The 23,711-nt window shown below is 46.0% G+C and overlaps 1 protein-coding gene across 5 annotated transcripts; it reads left to right on the top strand.

Annotated features, from left to right (window-relative positions):
* Positions 1-3,800: 3,800 nt before the first annotated feature.
* On the top strand, positions 3,801-21,878 carry LOC113499379 (synaptonemal complex protein 4). 5 transcript variants are annotated; one of them, XM_026879845.1, is made up of 7 exons: positions 3,803-3,894; positions 17,977-18,218; positions 18,658-18,762; positions 18,979-19,251; positions 19,451-19,653; positions 20,028-20,100; positions 21,526-21,878. In XM_026879845.1, exons 2-7 carry the CDS (start codon positions 18,057-18,059, stop codon positions 21,766-21,768), a joined length of 1,059 nt encoding a protein of 352 aa, XP_026735646.1. In that variant the 5' UTR covers positions 3,803-3,894; positions 17,977-18,056; the 3' UTR covers positions 21,769-21,878. The 5 variants fall into 5 exon arrangements, with proteins under 5 accessions (XP_026735649.1, XP_026735646.1, XP_026735648.1 ...); XM_026879847.1 differs by having other exon boundaries at positions 3,803-3,926; XM_026879848.1 differs by lacking the exon at positions 18,979-19,251 and having other exon boundaries at positions 3,801-3,894.
* Positions 21,879-23,711: the final 1,833 nt, after the last annotated feature.

Here is a 23,711-nt window from a genome sequence, read left to right as displayed (position 1 = left end):
ACGCGGTTATACTCATCACACTACACACGAAGTAGATGACGCATTACAATAAATATGTTAATAAACGTCGTCGAAGTTTGTGCTGTACAGACGATGTCTTATGTTTAGTTGTTAAGTGTTCATTTGACGTGTGTATTTAGTATCGCCTCACCTGTTGTGACCGCTGGCAGCTAGCGTATCGCGTGCGCCCGCGCGGCGTCATCTTGTGCTAAGATATGCATTGAAGTCATGAGCGCGCATGCACATGCAAAGCACGCTGCCACATGCGAGCCCACTTCTATATAATTGTATGTTATAGCAATCATTCAACCAAATTACATGTATTTAGGGTCCTAAGAAAACATTCAAATCGAATGAATCTTAGCTCGCACAGTTAGCGAGTTGTATAGGTCACCAGGACTATTATTATAATCATTTGTATCTTTTTATTTCACGGGATGACTTCATGTGTCGGACACGGACATGAACATTTTCATCACACTAAAATGTGTTGGGATATCTACCAGAGCAGAGGCTATCCACCCCTGTTCTACAAACATGGACGGCCCAAGCTAGTTACTACACTATTGTAATTTGAGAGATAAAAATAATTCTATCTCAATAAATGTTAAAATAATGTAAGTGTTTCTTTTCTAAACTAAGGAAATATGTGTCCTGCCTGCCTTTTAAAATTTCAATAGACGATTACGCCAATAGATACATCCACCCCCAAGTATATAACTCTAGCGACTCCTCTCTAGCCAGCCAGTTAAGGAAGGAAAGAGAGACCCCCTGGGATATACAGATTTCGTTGTGTCGATACTCACAAACAGCTCGCCACAAGCTGCCTGCGGATGTATGCTCTCACAAAGACCTTCAGATACATTTTTTATTTATATCTCAAGGTTTGTTATTATTAAAAAGCAACAAGGCATTTGTAGCGCGAATAACGAATTGCTTACTACTACTACATCCTGCGTGAAGACTTCTGGCCTCAGAACGTGGTGTTCCGTCACTACCGCGGACTAGTTAAACGTACTAAGACGTAGTGCAAGGAAGTTCACGGACCATTGTATAACATTCTTAGTCTTAGGTATAGCTATGTGTATGGGCCTTTAGTGGCCTGATAATAAATGATTTATTATTATGTCCGTTATCGAGCGGGAGTGGACTCGGCGATCGGCACTAATGAATGTACCCCGTGTGTGGTACGTGAGGACGGCACGAGCAATGAAAGAAAGTGTTAAAATCGAATTGAAAACGAGATAAGGTTCTTTAGTGTCATTGGTCGCGTACAGATGAGGTTTTCACTGCGACCCGCTTGGCACGAGGTGGCGCCCGCTAGAGGTCGCCCGGTCACAGTCTCCGACCCTTCAACATCATGCACACGGCTGACGAGCCCTGTGCCGTCAACAAGGGCCCAGTTTGTCTCCGGATGACGCGATGCCGGGAAAAGCCCCAACCCATCGACCTGCTGATCGATTTAAATAATATGTTTTAAAATTTTACGCAATACATGTGCACCATCTTCCGAATTCGCTGCAACCGCGCGGAGGCCGCGGCGCGGTGCCAGAGGTGCGCGAACTGGATCACTACGTAAGGTCGCCAGCCGTATATCGAGTAAAAGTGGCTTTAATATCACAAGTGTGTCTTACTTAATAGCCGTAACATATTTTGAAGTTACTGACAATGTTGGACAGGTTGTAACTGACAGCGGAATCGTACTGGCTGTGAAATAGGCAGCAGCTCACCTCTGGGTCACTGCGACAGACGCATACGCAACGCCACTGGTTACACAGCCGAGATGTTAAAACTGTGTACTAAAATAACCTTCGATCGCTAATAAGTAATATCGCATCGTAAATTAATCTGGACTTAAGTGATGCCTTGACCTCTGATTATTTCGTAGTTTTTTCTCACTTGTCAGTTAGAAAATACTTGCAACGAGTTGTGAAACATAAGCTGGTTAAAGTAATCAATTAATCACAGATGAAGTGGAGCCCGCGCACTGCGACTGATATATAGGTCACCAGCGACGTAACGGCGATCAGTACCTTATTGGTGAATGCCAAAATGTAATGTAACAGATCATGGGCAATACTTTGGTACATTTAAAAACTTGTCCTGCAACAAATTTACAGAAAATTGTATTAATCACATGATTGTGCACAATACCGTAATGCTATAGTAAAGGTTCTCAAGTGTTTGATGTTCTGATACTAGTCTAGGACTGACAGGAACCATCACAGGAGCGAGCACGAGCGTGTCTCCGGCCGGCGCGTGCAGTGTGCGAGCTCTGCTACAGTCGCGCTCGGCCCCCGCGCGCCCTGCTGCACTGGTCTCCCGGGGCGGGGATGTTGCGTGAGCGCGCGACCTGCGACCCGCGCCGACCCGCGCCGACCCGCGCCGACCCGCGCACCGCCGCCTGTCGGGCTCATTACAAGTGACATTCACTTCGCTAATTATTCGTGCTCTTACTAAATTATTTACAATGCGTTATCTTTACGCGAGTCAGGTGGCAGGGTCAAGCATACAGAAAGGTGAAAGAAATGTCAATGTTATAAGCAGGAGTGATGTTCTGCTCGCATGCGCACTTTAACCTTCCCCTGTGCCTGTGGGTGACGCTAGGAAGACGCGGCTTGTATAACACAGCGGTGCGGGCTCCCGGCGGCCCCGCGTTGTGTAACTAACACACGGACGTCTGAGCGACCGGGGCGCTGTTGCAATATCTGCGGATATGGGTTCAGTCCAAACTGTGCTGCTGTGTTATGACGCAGATAAGTAAAAGTTAAAACATCAAAGCGAATTAAATAAATCAACAAGATTGTGATTATTAATAAGTAGATAGCCAGCAGGCTTGCGTCATAATTATTCATAATCATAATTATTTGTTGCTAGTTTACAAAATAATTCAAAATTGTTGAGTTTTTTAATGCCTCTACCCTGCGGTCTTAAACCATAGCAATATCAATTTTACAACACTAATATTCGATGAGTAGGTCATCGTAATCCGAGTTCATCACACTGTGGCCATTACGTCAATTACATTCGCCACTTAAATCAATGCATTTGAACAGGAACGTTAAAGTCAACCGTAAAGTGTTGTCTGTAAGTGTGTACCAGCCGCTCGTGATACTCCTTATGCTCTTTACGGACAGGCTGTGACGTCACGGTGTCAGCCTGCGGTTATGTAGCGTGAGTTCACTCAACTCGTATTAAACTAATACACCTAGTTCCGTATTCCACTCTAAAGCACAAAAAGGCTCCAATCTAAACAGACCTACTTATTGGTGTTACAACACAAAGCTATGTCAGTGTGCGGACCCCATACACACGTACGCTCACTGAGACACACGCGGCTCAGAAGCTCTACTTCCAGGCAATGTTTGTGAGTCATCGCGACCACCCCAGCAGGCCAGCACCAGCACACCCCGGCGTCGCACTCCAGATCATAGACCGGCTCCTCTATTGCTCTATAGCGTGTTTTGATTTGTTAGACTCTCTATGTAAAAGGTGACACGGGAAACACCCAGACGAGCGAACAAACTATCTTATATATGCATGTTATTATGCTACAAGCAAGCCATTTAATTTATTACAAAGAAATATTTCAAAGAATATGTAAAGTTTTGGATCAGTACAAACCTGATTACCAAAGGAAGAGGTAGCACGAGCTGCGAGAGTTGGCGCATGCTCACCCAGAATACAGTCCGGGAAAACACGTGGGGCTGCGGAAAAGTATCGGGCGCGTCCGGAGAGAGGCTGCGCAGCAGGGCGCGGCGCGCGGGGCGCGGCGGCGGTGGAGGGGGCGCGCGGCGGGCGCGGCGCCGGCGCCGGCTGCTGCGGCACTCGGTCGCGCGCGCCCGCTACGCTCACTCGTGTCCACGGACTCCCCGTGCCAGCAGTGCCGCTCCCGTCAGTGTCCAGTAACTCCGGCTAGCAGCTCGGTAACGTACCCGCACAACACACACACATACACACTCAGCACGTACGCCTGCATGAACGCTAAGTTCCCGTCTCTCAACCACTTGTGAAACTGAAAGTGTATCAAAGGCGGCAACCCTCGTAGCCAGCAGCGAGTGTCCGTCGCCCCGGCTGAGACAGGCGGCGCCTGTTGCAATGTCTCACCGCTTACCGCGCGCTACCGCAACTTCACTGCCACCGACATTTGGCAGGTTTCAACACAATATTGATCTGTCGCACGATTGAACCGATTTCGATAACATTGAACCTTCCGCGCTCACTCTATCTGAGCTATCTATCTAATGCTCTATCTGAGCTCCACGGCTGGCACGTCCAGTTGGCGGGACTCGCAGCATGTAAACAAACCGCGACTGTTGTGACGACACACGTTCTGCACGGTGAGAGCTGCGCGGCGCATGCGCAGCATGTCGCGGACGCGGTATTACGTTTCCTCGTACTCAAGTGGGTCGCGTTGTCTTCATTATGTAACGAGCGGTCCAACGACTAACTATTTGGTGTCAACTTATCTAACATTATACATTTAACTTTGGATAAATTTATGCATGTTACGGACTGCAGAGGAAAGTCGGTACGGTCAAGGTCGCGACCCCGCCCCACCACTACTAGCCAGCTTCGACGACCTTCGACGATTAAGTCAAATAGCGTAAATACTGTCGTTGCTAATCGACCATTATACGCATATTGACCGTAAAATCCGTTTTCAATCGTTTCAAATGCAATCGCAATAGATATGCGCGTGTGCAGCTAGTATCGCGTCGCAAGCCCTTAGTGTTTACATGTCCCCCCCCCTCCCCAGTAACCGGCACTCGGTAAACGATCTACATGGTGGTGTAAAGAACCGCAAAATAGACCGTTTTCTAATGCTGTGAACTGACAATCAACACATTAGCTCCCCTGTAACACTCAGCTGCCCCACAGTCTTCTAAAGTTACATAATTCATTTCCCCATAGGTTATTTTTATCCAGGTCGTTTCATATGTATCTCAGTTCCACAGTTTACCAGTGCCCAGTGCTCGGTGTCGTACTCTCGTAAGCCCTCAGTACTGCGACGCGTGTCGCGCATACTAATCTCGCAAATTACAGACAACTGCGATTAATTTCTCTTTCATTAGGTTATCACCGCAGTGTATGTGCTCCAAGACGCCTGACTTTACATTCTTCGCCTAAGGGTCATATTCGTGCAGCACATCACGAAGGCAGGCAGTAGGGTGACCGGGGCGAGGGAGGGGGGAGGGAGCATTGTTGTACTCGACGTGCCATGAATACTCATGAGGTGACCCCTGACCGCACTTCCATGCTTGCAATTATCTTCAAACCTCTACAATTGCTTATTAGCTTCAGGGTCGCGGTCAAAGTTCGTCTTACGAACGCGATAGCATTACACTGCCTGTACGCATGTGAACACCAAACTCGGAACAAAGCAAACCGCTGCTAGATGGAATGTTTTAATGAAACTGATCGCCGTAACAACATTATGAAACGGTGGTCGGCGCGCCTCACTGAAGACATCAACGCACACTCCGCACTCCTTCAAGGCACATATTTTGAGTTTTATGTAATTTATTGAAAGCGTTTTTAAATAAGTATTTACATAAATTCAGGCTACATTATTCCGGCTGCTTGAAGTAATTAAATCTAAATTATTTTTTTGGCATTCAGTTTATATCCGAACTTAAAAGTCGCGCATACGATATGCAACAATTTTTTGAGCGTTCCGTACCCGAATTACAAAACTATTTCTGTACTTCTGTCTGTCTGTCCGTCACTAGGCATGTGTATCTCATAAGTCGTGATACAAGACATATAAAATATTCACGTACGATGTTGGTTTGTTAAAAAAACAAATAATAAAAAAAAAAGATTGAGCATTGATGTAATTGTTACGGTTATCTTCTAATATATAAAAAATTCCGTGTCACGATGTTAGTAACCTTACTCTTCCGAAACGGATTTTATATGCGTATGTAGTAGGTCTGAGAATCGCCTAACATCTATTTTTCTCTCTAAGGGTTGCTCACACTAAAAAAAAATGTTTTAGTTTTTGGACGAAATTGTTTGTTTTTATTTTTTTTATAAAAAAATATAACTAGAATAAATATTTGGCAAAACAACGTTTGCTGGGTCAGCTAGTGAATACATATATTGGTGGGTGAAAAACAAATTTGAGCGTTATGATATATGAAATTCATTTGATATGATTTCTTTTTCTTTAGCATGTTTACCCCGAAACCCGACCAGTTTAATTAATTTGGTGACAATTCTTCTCAATGATATTTTTGTTACAATTTTTGAAAAGTGTAAATAAAATAACAACAAAAAAGGTCCAATCGTAGTCAGACATAGAATCTCCGCGAGCTGCCAAAACAAAACAATCTCCTCAAAAAACCTTAATAAGTTGATTTCCGTGTCGTAAGTTAAAAGAACTCCGTCATAACAAAGGTCGAACAGCTTGTGCGCTACGTATCATCCGACCTCAACCTCACCGTAGTTCTCGAACACGAGTGTTTACATAAACATTTAAGGTGTCGTCGTGTCGCCACTACTGCTGCTCCGCGTGTACGTCACGGGGCTCCGAGCGGCGCCGGCGCATCCCTGGACTGGTTCACTTGGGGGTCAGCGCTAAGCGCCCGCATTTCTCTCTGACTCACTTGTCATTGCCACTCATTATGCTTGAACAATCAACGCTGAACTGTAAACGAGAACAAGGATATATATCTCGATCTCGTGACATTTGGTTTTGATGGAGGTCGCGCAGACTCGACTGGCATTCACTTGATAGCTCCACATCTGGCGATATTGCCCCAAACGGTAGCGCTGCACACGCGTGACGCCATCGCCACAGTTGTGTTTACGACAACAATTCATCCGACCTGAAGAAGTACCACACTAGTGGGCAGAATGATTTGTGAATGCGTATCAACAAAGGGGAGCGCTCTATACGCCCTTGCAGCAATACGTCAATAATATCTAGAATATATCAAACCACTCGTATAACTAAAAGGAAGAATGACTTAAAATAACAACTATGATCAGTGGTCAGTATTTACATAAATTTACATCATGCTTCGCGAGATAAAACATCGTAATTTGTTGCACGAAATCATTCATGAGCGACACACATGTGCACCATTACGAGATGTCGTGACCTTGGTGTAGGTTGTGGTGCACAAGACTCACACAGAAGTTCTAATTTAAACTGTCTAGAAGATGGGTCTTGCAAGTGACTTAAAAAAAGCGTTATCCTACAATTCAACTAATTAAAACTTATTTTATAAGCCGTTAACGTGGCGTTGGCTTGAGAAGCATTTAGCGACTACAAATATGAAGAGTGTACCTACTGTCCTTAGTTGTGTACTGCCACAGTTACATAAGCTGCGCGTGAGTGAGAGAGAGCAAGCGCGCGGCGACCCGCGCCGGCCTTGAACTTGGCGCATCTCTCACTATTGTCGTCGCACCGCGCCACACCGCGCCAGACGTCTTCGCCCGCACCCACAAGAAGTTGTTGCATTGCAATCTTAATCACTACACGGAAGCCGGATTTGCAAGCACTTGAATAGACTTGGCGCTTAAGCCAAACGAATCGCGGCGCGTTGCTGCAAGCGGCGAGCAGAGTTGGCCAACGAGAACAAATCGATCAAACGTCGCGAGTGTCGCGCTTCCATCTGTAGCGGGTGACGCAACTCGCGGCCCGGCGGTGTTGCGCAACACGCGCGCCTCTGAACCTGCCACACACGCTCAGCAAACTAACTAATTATCAAATATTTCGGTTTTTGATAAACCTTCCTTTGCACGCTCAAGTCCCCACAAGTCAACTAGTAGAGTACAGCGCGAGGGAATATTTTTTCAATTTGACCAGTAGTTCCTGAGATTAGCGCGTTCAAAAAAACAAACTCTTCAGCTTTATATATTAGTATAGAGTATAGATTAATAGTCATTAAAAAGTCTAATCTATTCAACTGCGTGAGTCTTCGTTAATAACCATTTCCTTCCGCGCACTTAGGTTCAGCTTAGTCACAATGAGTTCTTCGAACCTCACTCTTCAGCTCCACATAACACGACAGAGCCACATGACATCTAATTATTTTCCTATGTCATTAGCCTGAGTTAATAATTACGTAAACACAAGAAAAAAATATTTCAACGTAGATACTTAACTCAGAACAAACATGGTTTCATAACTTGAAATGACTTACAATGATATAACATGTGCCAAATATTATACCATACGTTGCAAAATAATTCTTGTTGATATGTAGAGCGCCCATTGTTCAGTATGAGGAAGAAATCGACACAAAACCATCGAGCAAGAACAATGTGACGATACATTAGAGGCTCTACTAATAGGTCGTCCGTGACGTCACGGCGCACGAGGAGCTCGCTCATCACTGTCGCGCAGTCCGTGCTGCGCGCCACTTCCTGCTTCTATACCTATGTACATGTGGAGATGTCTTCTCCCCCGGCTGTCTAGTCTGCCGGAGTCACCTCGGGGTTCTACCATAATTGGATTTCACGCATAATGTCCTATGGTAACAGTGACAAATAACCGCGTAATGTGCAATGGTAAACTGTGACCAATAAAACCGCGCTACTGACCCTCTAAGAACCTTCTAATGCCTTTCTTGAAGAACCTATTTTTGTGTATCACGTTTGTATCCATCTTCATCCGCTCTGCATCTTGAGTGTGCTGTGTCCGGCTGGTTGTGACATTGAGCTGGTCAGTTGTTCAGTAAACCATAGCAACTCCTCCCCTTACCGGCTTTATGGTAGATTAGATCGGCGGTCATGGCGGCCGGAACTGCGCACAAGTAGCGAATTTTATCGCTATTGTGTTGGCTAGAACTCTCTGTCCAGACGAGCACGCCGAGGAACTGACGCAATAACATAATGAATCGCAGCGCTCGTTATATCACGCCCCCGACACCCCCCTTCACCCTTCCCTCCCTCCGTCGCCCACTCGCTCTGCTGTTGTTTTGCTCCCCTGTTATTTAATAGTTTAAACAGTCAAACAACCTACTTACACTTTTCATTAAATCAAGATTTGATTGCGGAAATACTTAATGTAAGTCATTTATTACGCTTTTGTATGTTTCTCAATTACTGATTGTTCAGGGAATTCTTTTTTATTTACGACTTCTGCAAAACATTATGCACAAGTATGAAAACACAGAAGCTTCTGCAATCCCTTCAAGCAAACCATTCGTGCCCATATCCACATCTCAGTAGCGGAGTGAGGAGCTTACGTAAGCTGCAGTCGGCTCGTGTCGGGCGCGGGGAGCTCTCGGCGGCTCTTGGCGGTTCTCGGGTCATCTCTTTGCTAAAGGTCGTCACATATCTATAATTTTCCGTAATTGGGCAACTATATGCGAGCGCTGGCGGTGCGGCATGCGCGTGCGCCACTTTCGCTGGCGGAAGGAGGTCGCGCGGCCGCGGCGAAAGGAAACACACACAGTCGCAGGCTAGCACACACAGGCACACCTGCCGCGTTGCCCGGCTACGTTTGTGTATTAATAGGCGCATTAAGTTTAGCGAATACATTTCATAACAAGCGCAACCGCAGTCTACGTTTGTGTGTAAGTAGCGTAGACGCACTATTGGCATGTGTTGGTGCTTGGTTTTGTAAGGCCCGTGTTGCCGTAACAGCAGGCCGAGGCCCGCGGTCCCCGGCGGGCGGCGGCCGCGCGCCTGCTGCCTGCCGCCCGCTGCAAGGGCACGCTGTCAACGTTCAACTTTCTAAATCCTTGTGCCTCCCTCGAGGCCCTGATAGAACTTGTTATTTCAATAAAATAACACAACCATAAAAGTTATTTGTGAATGCTATAAGTCAGTCCGTTGCGCAAACTTGCTACCAGTAGTACCATACAACAGTGTGTTGCGTAACCACGCGGCGTGTGCCACCAGCTCGAAGCCCGACGCTGATCCGAAACAGTTCCGTTGCACGTGTACCCACATCACAAATGATACACATTGCTCGATAGCAGTGACGTCACACCGTCTCGTTGCATCATCTCCGCCAATGTCGACTTCCCTTTCGTTCGTCCTTCCACTTGCGCCGACTGCGCATGCGCTACTTTCTACAACACTCTAATAATAACAAAACACTGTTGAAATATTTCAAAACGCTAAGTTTAATCATTTTATGAAGAGCCGAGTGATGCAACAGAACGGTAACGTGGGTGGCGCCACCGCTGCCGGCCAGCGACGCGAGTCAGTGGGAGATCTGTGCTCCCGCTGAGCTCCCGTTACTCCTCAGCAGCACTGACCTCGCGTCGAGCTGCAGGAGCTAACCTAGCAAGCCCTGCTCTTTGACAACTGACAATCGCAGAAATATTAAAGACAATTAGCCAAAACATAATCAGGCATATTATATAACAAACAATATTGATATGTTGTGTGCCTGACATGACTGAGTAGATGACTGACACGCTGAAACACATTTCTTTTAACTTTAACCAAATTTTGTCACGCGCCTCATTACCGATGGTGACAAAAATATTTTGCCTTCTTATCCAAGGCAACAGCATTCATAAAACTTCAATATATATGTGTGGCATGCGCAGCGCGTGTCTCTACATAATAGTAATGGCCGCGCGGCGAGCAGCGCACAGCACGCGCCGCTCGTTAGCGCCTGACCCCGCGGTCACACCACTCACACCACTCACACCACTCACACCACTCACACCACATCACACTACACTGACAGCGGCACCTGATGACACGCTTGTTATACACTTGCCTAAACTACATTGTGACGGGACGTCCAACAAGAGGACCAAGAGAAGCGCAACCAAAACACACAAAATGCGCGCGTTGATGTCTTTTCCATGGTGTACTAGTAGTACACTAATATAGTTTTGGCTTACTTTTGTTCAGTTATGGTCAAACTGCAAATAATTACATGCAAGTGTTTTATATAATCGGGAAAGAAAATATTCATGTTTTCAATCGCTTGCAGCCGTAGACTCTGACATTGAATCTGTACGAAATAATCAATAATTACATTAACAATCACATAATGTATTTGAAGGAGATAAGCAGTATATATATAATTTAATATTTTATAGTAAATATCGTGAGAATCTAACTTATTTGAATCGCTAGCCCGCCAAATACGCGTGAGTAAACCGTAAATTAATGACATTACGAATTGTTGAAAAAAATAATTTAACGTAAGTACTGTCACTGACCTACGGGTCACTGACCAATAGAGGAACAAAAACTATAACAATACGATTTGTCAACAAGTAAATATAATAACATAGCACACAGTCGTGTGAAGTATGAGAACCTCGCGGCGCACAATGGGAGCAGTTCTTGTGGCGGCTCGCTGCGCATGCGCCGCACACGTTTTTGTGCTGCGGCTGCCGCGTGGGAACACCTGCGACACCGTGCGCCCGACCCCCGCACGCACCCGCCACGCAAACGCCACGCAAACGCCACGCACACGCCACGCACACGCGCTGTGAGCGTCACGTTGTGGAGAACAACGACTTTTACAATATTTGACTGTTTGAGAAAACTTTTAGAAATATTAGTATGTATTCAGTTTGAATTGCTGAGTGTGAGATCAGCGGATCGGCTCTGATAAGCGCGCGTGTTATCACTGCTCGGTTGCGTAAGGTCGCCGATGAACCGCACTATGCTTAGAAAGTACTGTAACTATACATTTATATTTGTATGTAATTGCATCTACTTAGCGTTGCGTCACGGCGCCTCACGCCGCAACCGACCATCGCCGACATCGCCAAAGGTTATCTTTACGATGCAATATGTTTCTTAAAGAACTCCCGACTTTTACGTTTACACAAAAGTAATTTACAAATATCCCAAGAGAGAGAGTCACGGACAGGAGCACGAAACCGCACTCTTGGCGTCGTGTACAGTGGTTCACATCAGGAAATACCAAATAAATTATGATTCAATAATTAATAAATCTTTAAATAACATTGTTCAATGGATGAAGGATAATAATCTAATTTTAAACTTAAATAAAACTAAAATAATGCGATTTAGGAATTTACACCAGAAAAATACTATAAAACTAAATATAAATCACTTAAATCAACAAGTAGAAGAAGTTAACAATACTAAATTCTTAGGTTTACATATAGACTGCAATTTAACATGGAAAGCCCACATTGACCATATTTGTAAAAAGATGAACCAACAGTCGTTTTGTATAAATTAACCAAGGTTGTCAACCAGAAAACAGTTATTATGGCATATCATGCTAATGTGGGATCTATCCTCCGATATGGAATCATCTTCTGGGGTAACTGCACAGAAAAAGAGTGTGCATTTAAATGTCAAAAACGTTGTATTAGAGCAATTTGTAACTTAAAAATAACGGATTCCTGCAGACCATATTTCAAAACTTTAAAAATTATGACTATGCCTTCATTGTATATTTATGAACTGACAATATTTATAGTCACAAATCCTACTCTATTTGAGAAGAGAGGGCCAAGCAAACGGGATCCCACTAGACTAACAATACCAATAAATAAAACTACATTTATGAACCAAAGTATTCTGGTTATGGCTAGTAGTCTATAACAAGTTACCAAATAATATTAAAACAATAGTTGAACTGCACCTTCTGAAAAACAAACTACAATCTTTTTTAGTAGAAAAGGCATATTATTCTATAAATGAATACCTAAACGATAAATTATAATATTTTACAAGTATTTAGTACACATTTCTTACTGGCTGTAACTTTAATATTTTATGTCACTAAATCAGTAATAATATGCACTGAATAACAATAAGTCACTAGCTAATTTTAATTATGTGTAATGCTATAGGTGTAATTAATAGTAATGTGTAATTGATAAAAATATTTAATTAGTAATAATGTGCAGTTAATAATCCATAATGTGTGATTAATAATAAAATGTAATTTTAAGTTACTTCAATAGAACATTTGCACACCATTGCAATGGTCAAATACAGTGTTTCACAATTATAATTTTTTTACCATCTGTGTATTTGCACATACCTGTATTTAGCAAATAAATGAATTTGATTTGATTTGATTTGATTTGTAATGTATTTAAATCTCTACGCTTCGTATAATTATGGAAAACAAGCGATGAGGCCAAGTCCCTGAACCAGGCGGTGTGGTGACAGTGGTGCCCCCCCCCCTCTACGCGGTAGTACATGAGGCTCAGTACATGAGGGCGCCCGTAGCTCGCGTGGGTGGTGTCGAAGGGCGCGCGAGGACGGTGACATTCTACAGAGCCGGGTTTATTCCACAGTGAGTCACAGGGCCGGGGCGTGGGGGGGAGGGGGCAGGTGGAGCTCGGTGAAAGGGTGTTGTGCAAACTGTCGGCCCGGCCTCCCCTCTCCCGTCGCCCCAGTAATGCCCCGCATCAACCATCATCTATAAATGCCATCTTTGCTTACAAGAAGCGATAGTAACCGCTAGCTCAATAAAGTTTTGTAAGCTATGCTCTTAATTGAGCTTATGTTCTGATCTTGTATACTAATACCCCGATACCAAAGGATTAAGTAAGCAATAATGCATTAGATATTACCGTCGGCTGCATAGGAGTGACATACGTTCGGTTTCAGTCCGTGTCGTAAAGTTATCCGCTGTGCACACAAACTGAGGTAATAACATTAAATAGCAGTTGAGTACAGTCCCGTCGCGGCGAGGTCGACGGCTGGAGGATACCTTTTCTGCTTCCGCAGTGTACCGGCACTCAACTGTCACCCACACAGTTGGTTTGGGAGCAAATTTTGGTTTCCAATATACAGTTCAACCCTTCATCTTTCGAGACAGTTATTAGTGGTATCGCGAGTGTAAGCTCCCAGTAGAGCGCCTGCTGGAGCTGCGACACCCGCGTGGCTGTCTTGCAGTGTAGGCCGCGAGTCGGGCGCGAGTCGGGCGCGTGCTGCTTGCATCACGTGTACTATAATGAGCCGCTGTTAACCAAGTTATACTTTAACAAGAAAATTGCGAAAAACGCGCGTTCTATCTGATTGTCGCAACTCCGCTGACACACGCAGATGCCGTAACGCCTCGAGCGATGGAGAGATTTAACCGCAGCGCTGGTGGGTCTTAACCTAATTTGTTACGGTTCAGCTTAGCACATAGACAGCCGAAAAACGTATTGACTGGTTTATGGACCGCTATTATTTTAGAATTAACGCCGCGTTCTTAGACTTTCGCGGCGAAGTCTCGAGGCCGCAGCCTCTAACAGCACCGATCGCTCGCCGGACGGCCGCGACGCGTCGACTCTACTAGGATGTGGTACAACCCCCGGGCACCGCGTACCGGGCTACTCGTGCTCCGCTCATGACGTAATACATATTGTGTTATGACACATGCGCCCAATTTGTCGGAGGACGGCGCGCAAAATTGTCTTTACTTTCGCAGAATGTTACGTGCCGCATGCGGAACTAGCCTATGGTTATTGTGTACAATGCCGGCATTACACACAATAACTATAATTGTCTACATTACCTGTCATTAGAGTGATCAGGCAGCGGGGCTGCGCCCGCGCATCGCCCGCATCTTTGCGCATCGCTGACGCACAGTAGACAGGCTCTCAGTCTGAACTGACCGACTTGTACTTACGCGACGCTCACTTGTATCGCGGAGGACCGTTCCTAAACTTTAGTGATATTCTAATTTATTATGTTTGGAAAATTTGAAGTTTCTTTACAGATTTAATTATTGCAAGGACCGACGCATTATGTCGCTTCCAAAAATAACACTACGGCTCCTCAAGCCGACGTTTTTATAACAAAACACTCACGAGTGCTTTAGATGGATCATTACAGCAAACTTCTGTGCAACCGCAAACTGTTGCCGTGCTCCTAATTCTAGTAACTTAGCTACAATCACTGAACCAGTGAAATAGGTATTCATTATCATTAATCGCGTATCTTGAATGTAAATTTATATAAAATAATAAGCGCCAATAAAGCTGGTAGTTGCGTTAGCAATCAGCGCGATAATTACGAACCGATCGCTTTAATGCAAGGATAGGTCGGCGTCGGCGGCTCGTTGCGACACCCATTGTAGAACAGTCGAGCGGCGCTCGTAAACACTAATGCTGCGCTAGGAGTGCATAACTGTGAGATGATTACGTGTGATCGGTGGCGACTGTGGCGAGGCTCGTCGCCGGCAGGAGCGCGGCTTGGGCAACGCTCCTCCCGCGGCGCGGCGGCGCGCTTATATACCGCGGGCGGCGCGCGGGGCACGCACACGCCGGGCGCCGCGCCACGCCTCCAGACATAGGTACGTCACGTGATACACTACTACCCTTGTATAAACCACGATAACATCTCGTAGCACAACGCTACGGGCTACGGGACTACGCCGCCGCCGCGTTTTACGTCACCGCGTACACGCAACTATAATAAATAAATTATGTAAATTATCTTTTTCGATTGCATAATATCGTCATCCTAATAACTATGTTATGTTGGTTTATTAGTCAATAATTAATGATGTGGGGTTTCCAAACAGGGACATATAATGATAGAGTTTCATAACGTCAAAGAAACGTGTTAATTAACGAGTCGAACAGATTTGATGAGTGCACCGGACAGACTCATTTATTTCCGTTTTCCTAGCAGTTGCAATGCTGCGACTGTAACACTTCCCCGTGTTCAGGATATCCACAGTTCCATTGTTACTCGGCCCTAAATATTTATTAGTTTGCTTTTCACGTCGCGTGATTATTTTAAAACAATAAATTTTCTATAAATCTAATTGATAATGAGTGTAAGAAATGCAGCTGATCCGTTTAAATCACATTATGCGCTATCCGTAAAAAACAACTATGTTTTTAATTTGCTTGCCAACATTGTCGTAGAGTTGTACACGAACCAAATAAAACAAACGTGGCGTATAAGACACAACAGGCAGACATCTCGCGCGTGTATTTAATTATCGATCGATATAATTGCTCCGCCGAGAGCCGTGTGTTTGTAAACAAGAGGCGACCGCGCACGTGCCGACACACACGAGCTGGCGCGCGAGGCTGGTGCTGGTGCTCTGGTGGCGCCGGCTGCAGCGCGGGGCTGTCGTCGCGGATCGCCGGCACCGCGCCTCGCCGCCCTCTTGCGCAAATGTTTGCTTCACCCCGAAGATAACTTAATTAGTTAAATGATACCTTAATCAATTAATCTATATGTTTGCGAAACCTGGCGCAGTAGAGCGGCGTTGTTCCGGCGCGGCGCGGCCTGCGACCTCGGGTTCGTCGTGTATGCTAATGTCGAGCAGTGTTCAGCCTTAAGTGCGGAACATTAAGCCCAAACAGCAACATTATTTGCATAATGTTAAGTGTTACATTGAGCCAGTTTGACCGCTGCGCACTTACGAAATATCATTTTGTATATTTAAAATTCAAATGTTACCATACAGAAAGACGTGACCTAATAAATTTAACTACATTATGCATATAGTTCTTCAAACTTTTCCAAACACAGAAAACAGTTTATCGGTATGTGTGTCCTGCTCAAGTCTTTGACTTGCTATCTGGACCGATGTTGTCCCGCCCGGCGCAGCATCGCGAGCTGCCGTGCTTGTTCTTCGCTAAACGAAATCAAGTCTATATTGAAATTGATGGAGTGCTTGAGCTTTGTAAGCGAGGGAAACGTACTGCTAAACAGAGTGGCTCTAACGCTGAAATTATCCAGTATGGTCAAATGTTAGTTCTCTGTATAAGAGCGGAGAGCGGTGTGCCCCGCCGGCGGCTGGCGCGGCTCTCGGCGGTTGCTCAACAGCTCGCGATATCCGTTTTCCTCAAGCGCCCGCGACAACTGTATCGGGCTGCTTGCACAACAGCCGCCTCGCCGCGAGGGCACTCGCTGTCCATGCGGTCCACTCATAACTCTTGAATTACTCCCGAAGGTCACGCGGGGGTGATGGACAGGGGTCAAAAGTGATCATGCAATGCCAGCGTCTGCAATTTTATATAAATGTACAGTTAAGTGTAATTACTCGTCCAAGTTTCTCACGTAATGATTGTTTTGTCCTTATTTAGTATTATTTTCAAATAATTGTATGTTTGCAATGATTAGCCTTTTTAAAAGTCGTTACATAGTAACCCGCCTCATGTTCGCCCCTCAGTGTCGCGCGCTAGGTCGCGGCCGCGCGGCCTCGCCTGCGCGCTGCACATTCGGCACTCATGCTCATGCACCAATAACAATTGGAAAATTTGTGATTTAAGCATAACCTCGTGTAAATTAACTGTAGCAGTACATGCGATTGCAACACTTTAATAATTGCTGTCGGGTGTAAATGAAATGCTTCGTGAGTTTACCAACATAAGGACGCGTCCTTGCCGCGTCCGGCACGCGTTTCTGTGGAATTTCCTGTTTCGAAATTATGATATAATAAATTATTATAATAAAACATTACAACGTGTGAGAAACAATGATAATGCTTTTTGTTAGATTACACCTCGTTGGGCTGGCCAATCCCGCGCATCGTATAACAACATTCATCCGCTTTCTTAGTTATTGCTGCTAATAGCAGGCTTTAGCGTGTCGTGTCGTCATTACATTGGCGGGGAGGTTTCACGCTTACACATGTATAATTTCGATACTTTAATAGCGTGTATTGCAATCATTTTATGGGTCTTTAACATATTTCAGACGGTTTATAAATAAATATCATTTTAACAGGTGTCGCAAATGTGCAAAACTTTTAAAACTATAAACTTACGAGTCCACATTGCAGTGGTACTGTAAGATCAACGCCGCACCACAGCAAAGATGGGTAGTCAGAAAACGTCATTATAATTAGCATATGAATATTGTTGGAACAGTACCTATACTATTTCATAAAATGAACGCAAAGACGTCAGATTAGGGTGAAAGGTCAGGTTGCGTAGAGTGGCCGGCGCGCGACGCGCCCTGCATACACAACGAGCACACAAACACACGCGCACCGTGCGGGTCCGGCCGAGCTGCCCACGCTCAGCTTGCCAATACTGATGTGACGCAGGGACGCCCCGCCCGAGCCTCCACTAACTACATGTGCTCTGCCCGCAGGTCCCAACAGTTAGTTTGCAACGGAGAGCACGTTACGGAACTGTGGTGTTAGTCTGCGTCAGTGCCGCCCCTCAAACGATATGAAGACATCCCTGTACATAGTGGCGCTGTGCGCGGCGCTGGTGGCGGCCGCGCCGGCACCCGAGCCCGCGCCCGCCGCGCAGCCCGCGCCCGAGCCCGCGCCCGCCGGAGACAACACGCCCGAGATCATCGAGATCATCGCCCCCGCCGCCAGTGCGCAGGTACCCACCACCTCTGTTGCTGTGACAGGTGACCGTTCTCATACGCCTTGTCACTTGCCATCTTCTAACTTGATTGTGAAACAATACATAATAAGCAGAAAGCCCCGTTTATTGTAAACCTGTGAATATAAATATGTACATAAAACATGCGTCCTCATTGTGCGGCGATGCGTGCGACCAAGTAACGAATCGCCTGTAATACACACTTAGCGTAAAACTCAATTAGATGTGCGAGCGCAGGCCGGCGGAGGTGGAGGGGTCAGCGCGTCGCGTGACCCTAATCATTCCGATTCATCAATGATAAAATTACATAATTACGTCGCTTTGTTTACGACAATGCTTCTACCGCCATTAATAATATTTTATGAGAGAATAAGTTGCGTAAGGCTGTCGACACAGGGAAAAGGTATTGATTTAGTCGTATTCGATGTGATTCCAGGAGACCCTGGCGACGCTGAACCTGGGCGCGCCGGGCTCCGAGCTCAGCGAGCGCAACAAGAGGACGATCGGCATCCTGCGGCAGCTGTTCCCCTCGCTCACGCAGGTAGGCCCGCGCCGACCGCGCTCGCGGCACGCTCTCACTAATTACATACTAGACTAGTCCTTTCATAAATGCAGGAACTTGCCCAGCCCTTCAGAACCCTGTGCAGAAGCCGGTCGAAGAGTTGGCGGCGGGTGCCGTTACCTCAGTTAGGGATGCGGACTGTTGTATAATTTGGAAGGTCGTCGTAAGCGACGCTAAGGGCGGTGTATGTTCTAGATAATCGAACAGAAGGTACAGCAAATAACGAGCATGGTGCTGCAAACATTCGGGCCCGTGGTGCTTCGCCTGTTCCTCGGCAACCGGAACGGCGGCGGCAACACCGGAGGCGGCACCGTCGAGCTCGACGACGACGACGACGATGACGATGACGACGAGCCGGCGTCCGCCAGCCCTACCACCACCACCACCACCACCGCCAGCAGCGTCGGCGACGACAGCAGCCCGGAGGCCGCGCGCCGCCGGCGCAGGCGCGCTCTTTTCCTCCTGCCGGTATGCCGACGTCACGGATCTAACGCGCACTAACCCCAGCCTGCCCGGGGACGGCAGAGCGGGCGCGCGCAGACCGCGCGCCTTCATCGTCATCGCCATCGTCATCGTCATGGTCACTTCACGCACGACACGCCACGCCCATATTAACGCTCACCCGCCCGCCGCCCCGGCCGCCGCTCACCCTCCCGCTCGCTTGCAGAACGCGCTGGCCGAGGAGAACCAGCTGCTGTCGGGCGCGGAGTCGCAACAGGCGGAGGTGCGCGTCGCGTTCGGCGAGCCCGCCGCCGACCAGCAGCCCGCCGCCAGCGACGACCAGCAGGTCGCCGCGCAGACCAACGCCGCCAGCATCGACGAGATCACGCTCGACGACGCCGACTCCAGCGAAGAAAATAGAAACAAGAGGTCAGTTCAACACCGCCCCTACTTACAAAATACTCTGATTAGTATCAAACGCAAAATACTTTTATTAAAATCAGACATAAAATAATTAGCAAAAAATACATTCATAATGATACAGTGTGACAGCCCTGAAGGGCCTTTTTAGAGACAACTAAATTGAAGGCACTGCCAACACCCTGCGCCCCAGACATGGCTCAGCGGCTGCCAGTTACATGGCAAGCGCTGAGGTTCTCGCCAGTGAACAGCATCGCTTGTATTGAGAGTATTACTGTTGTATGTTTTTGCGATAACTTTCGCATGTTTTCGTTTCGCTTCGCACATGCAACGGTTACGTTAGTACTTATGATACACGTTACGAACGCTTGTGAACATTCTAGGTTCCTGAGCTTCGGCGGCAGCGCCGGCGGCTCCGGGGGCGGCTCCGGCAACTTCCTCTTCGACATCGTCAGGGTAAGGATTATATTGTCCCATAAGTCCCATTAGCCAACGTAAAGATTAACATGTATCTAAGTATAATAATTCAAAGTTGACTGACTGACTGACATACTGATCTATCAACGCACACCCCAAACACTGGACGGATCGGGCAGAAATTTGTCACGCGGGTAGATGTTATGACGTAGCATGCGGTAAGAAAGGATTCTGATAAACTCTACTCTCAAGAGCGGTCAAATAGGGAATGAAAGTTTGTAAAGATCTTCTTAGATATTCGACTAATTGAACTAAAACTGAAAGATTGGTGCTACTATGAAGAAGATGTTCGCTTAGATAGGATTTTGATACATTCAGCCCCCCTGGGGATAAAATCTGAATGATGGAGAACATCAATATATTAGTTTGAACATCAGTACCTAATGTTACGAAGTGCAAAGAAGTTCTTTAGGATATATTTTTTTACACACGCTAAACAAAAGTAACACCCCAAAACTATACTTAATTAATAATAAGTAATAGTTCTTAACGCGAGCGAAAGCTACATTACTCAACCCGACTTACCCTTGTTTTTTTTCTCTCTTTTCGTGACATATAACATTGATTAAAGTATTATTTCTGGTTCTCACACAAATAACACTCAAGCGAACATGAAATACAAGAAGGTTAGAATGAGAGATGCATATGGTACGTACGTGAGAGTGGCGAGTGAGCAGGTTTGGTTTGCAGCGCGCTCCCGAGGCGATGGCCCGCGCGGCTGGCACGGCGTTCCGCCTGTTCGCGGGCACCGACTCGTTAAACGTGGGCCTGACGGCGTCGCACACCGCCACCCTGGACCCTAACGACCCACAAGTATACACTGAACCCAACATGACCGCACACGGCCCATGCGCAGTAGACACACGTAGCTCATAGAACTAGCCCTTCGGGAACGCAGTAGTGCCCAGTAGTGCTTCATCTGAAACGATCGATCCTGAGTACACACGATACGCAGCTAATACCTACTCCCGTTACATATAACACTGATCTCCTATTTCATATTTTCCTTCATTCACAAATATTTAACTACACATTATTGAAGAATCTACCTATGTAAGAGCCACCCGTGTACAGGCAGTGTATCTTGCTTAACTATAACAGTAAGGCGCGCCATTAACAAAATCTAAAAATTGAGTAATCAGTAGACAAGCTTATTATTAGTTACTAACAAACTCAGCAGCACAAACATGTAGTTCCCGACACACATGAAACAGTTACAGCGCCGCATTGCCATTCATTGTCTGTTGTTTGTTGTTGTTTTGTAGTTATTTGTGTAGTGGTTGGAGCGGCGCAGTGCCGCCTCCTCGGAGTAGGCGGAGTTACGGAGTCGCTAGGCAGTAAGCCGCTCAGTGGACGTCGAGATGACGCCAATGGAATAAGTCTAACAAGCGTGTTGTGTTGCAGCTGGTGGCCGGCTCCTCGTCCGGCTCGTCCAGCGGCGACGCGGGCGCCGGCGCCGACGGCGAGGACGCCAGCGCCGCCAAAGGCGACAACCTCACCGAGGGTGTCCCCGGCCCCATCACGCGACTCTTCATCATCGCTAACCGCGGCATCGCCAATCTCATCCAGGACCTGATCTTGCGCATAGCGCAGACCTCCGAGAGGATAGTCAACTTCAAGGCGCGACTGATCACCTCCATCATTTAATGCGCAAGCGTGTAGAACAATATCCTAGTGTAGGTAGTAGTGTAGAGGCTCGCGCAGTACGCGCGTATCGCGCGGCCGCCGCGCGTGGCTGTGAACGCGTGACGTCACGGGCGCGGCGGCGGCGCGCGGCGGCGGCGTGGCGCGGCCCGAGGGCTGCCCGGCGCCGCCGCCATTCCTGCTCAAGCTTTTTTTATACCGCGACAATCTCGATTCGTTCTTACGTTTGTAAATATGTATTATAGCGGAATTTGTATAAAATAAATTAATAGTTAAATTATTGTTAGCTTTTACTTTTACTGTGTGCCTCATTTAACAAGAAAAGCCTGCTTACCTCTAAAGGAACATAATGACTGATATTAAAATTCCTGCATTAACTGCCTTATAGAATAATTAAAATGTTAAAAAATTAACTTTGATAATGAACGTACTTAACCAGATCTGATAAGTAATGTTGAATCTTCATTGCTATGTCAACACCCTACTGTCAGTTGATTCGAAAAGAGCATTGGTAAGTAGGTGAATAATATTCTATTACTATCAGATCTATACTAATGTTATAAAGCTGAAGAGTGTGTTTACTTGAAAGTGCTAATCTCAGAAACTGATCCTATTATAGTACACTATATATAATTATACTATAAATGAAGCCACGGGCTATACCCAGTTAGCGTTAGCCCAAAGTAACTATTTTGCAAAGACGAAATAACGAGCGGAAGCTAGTATTATCATAAAGACCGCCTGGTTCTATTATTTCGCAGGTCGCAAAGTGCCCTTATATATAAACAGAAATAAAATAACCATACTTATGCAAAAAGGTATGTTGCCCTTAATTTTAGTCATCACATAGTGCTAGGAATAGCTGTTAAAAAATGAATCCAGCATCTTGGCGACGCACCCGAGGAAGCAGCGGCGCTGCGCGGGCGCGGAGGCGACGCGCGGCAGGCGCAGGTCCCGGCCGGGCACGCCCGCGCCCGCTCCCGGCCCGGGGCCGGGCCCGCCCGCGCGCACCACCAGCAGCATCGGTTGCGTCGCCCGCGACTCTAGTACGTGCTTCACTCTCGCATTTCGTAACACGCTGTGGCCGAGCTCGCTGAAAGTTATTAAACAATTCAATTTGAAGACTGTGTCAGTAAACTTCAACACTCCCAATTCATTGCATAGAATATTATACAAATACCGCCAGGTGACTGGATTTCTATAAACGCAGTAAATGCTCATTAAGAAAATCTAAAAAAAAACATTTATTCCATACAGTAGTGATTATAATAAAGATATTAAAAACGATTTATTATTTTTCCCCATGTCACTGTCATTGATAATTAAAATTGTTTTTATTTCTTAATAAAATGTTCGCTGTGACTATGTTTAAAATAAAGGTGTAGTAAATAGTATGTTACATGGATTTTCCAAATCCATGGAAGACAAACTTTCGTTAAATAGACGATAGGCTCATCTACTTCAACAACATTGCGACCTAGACTTTTATGCGAAGTATAATTAAATAATTCTTAGATTTACAAAAGCACATTGATACCCCTATTAATTTGCACATGGATTTCCCCGTTTGTCTTCAATATACTTCTCAGCCGATGGTACCGTCCGTCCATATTCCATCAACACATGACGTATCACCTCCTCGGGCCTATTAAGGCACGGCCTCATGCAGCCGCTCGACGCTCGTATTCAGCGATAAATATGGATACATAAGTAGCGACAAAGCTAAAATGTTGAGCTTTGTCGCTGGGAAAAAAACGAGAATGAGTTTTAAGACCAGTCGACATAAGTGTGGTGCTGCAACGGCTTATAAATTAATTCCTGTAAGGGCCGATTTTTCAATCGCCCGATAACTTTTATTCGACGAATATATTTGACGTTTTGACAGCTTTTGTATAGAAAATAATATATGTCAAACGGCCATATTTATTCCTCAGATAAAAGTTATC

The sequence above is a fragment of the Trichoplusia ni genome, chromosome 12 (genome assembly GCF_003590095.1).
Source record: "Trichoplusia ni isolate ovarian cell line Hi5 chromosome 12, tn1, whole genome shotgun sequence".
NCBI lineage: Eukaryota > Metazoa > Arthropoda > Insecta > Lepidoptera > Noctuidae > Trichoplusia > Trichoplusia ni.
The sequence above is the reverse complement of the archived record's forward strand: the minus strand, read 5'-3'. Positions and strand labels throughout refer to the sequence as shown.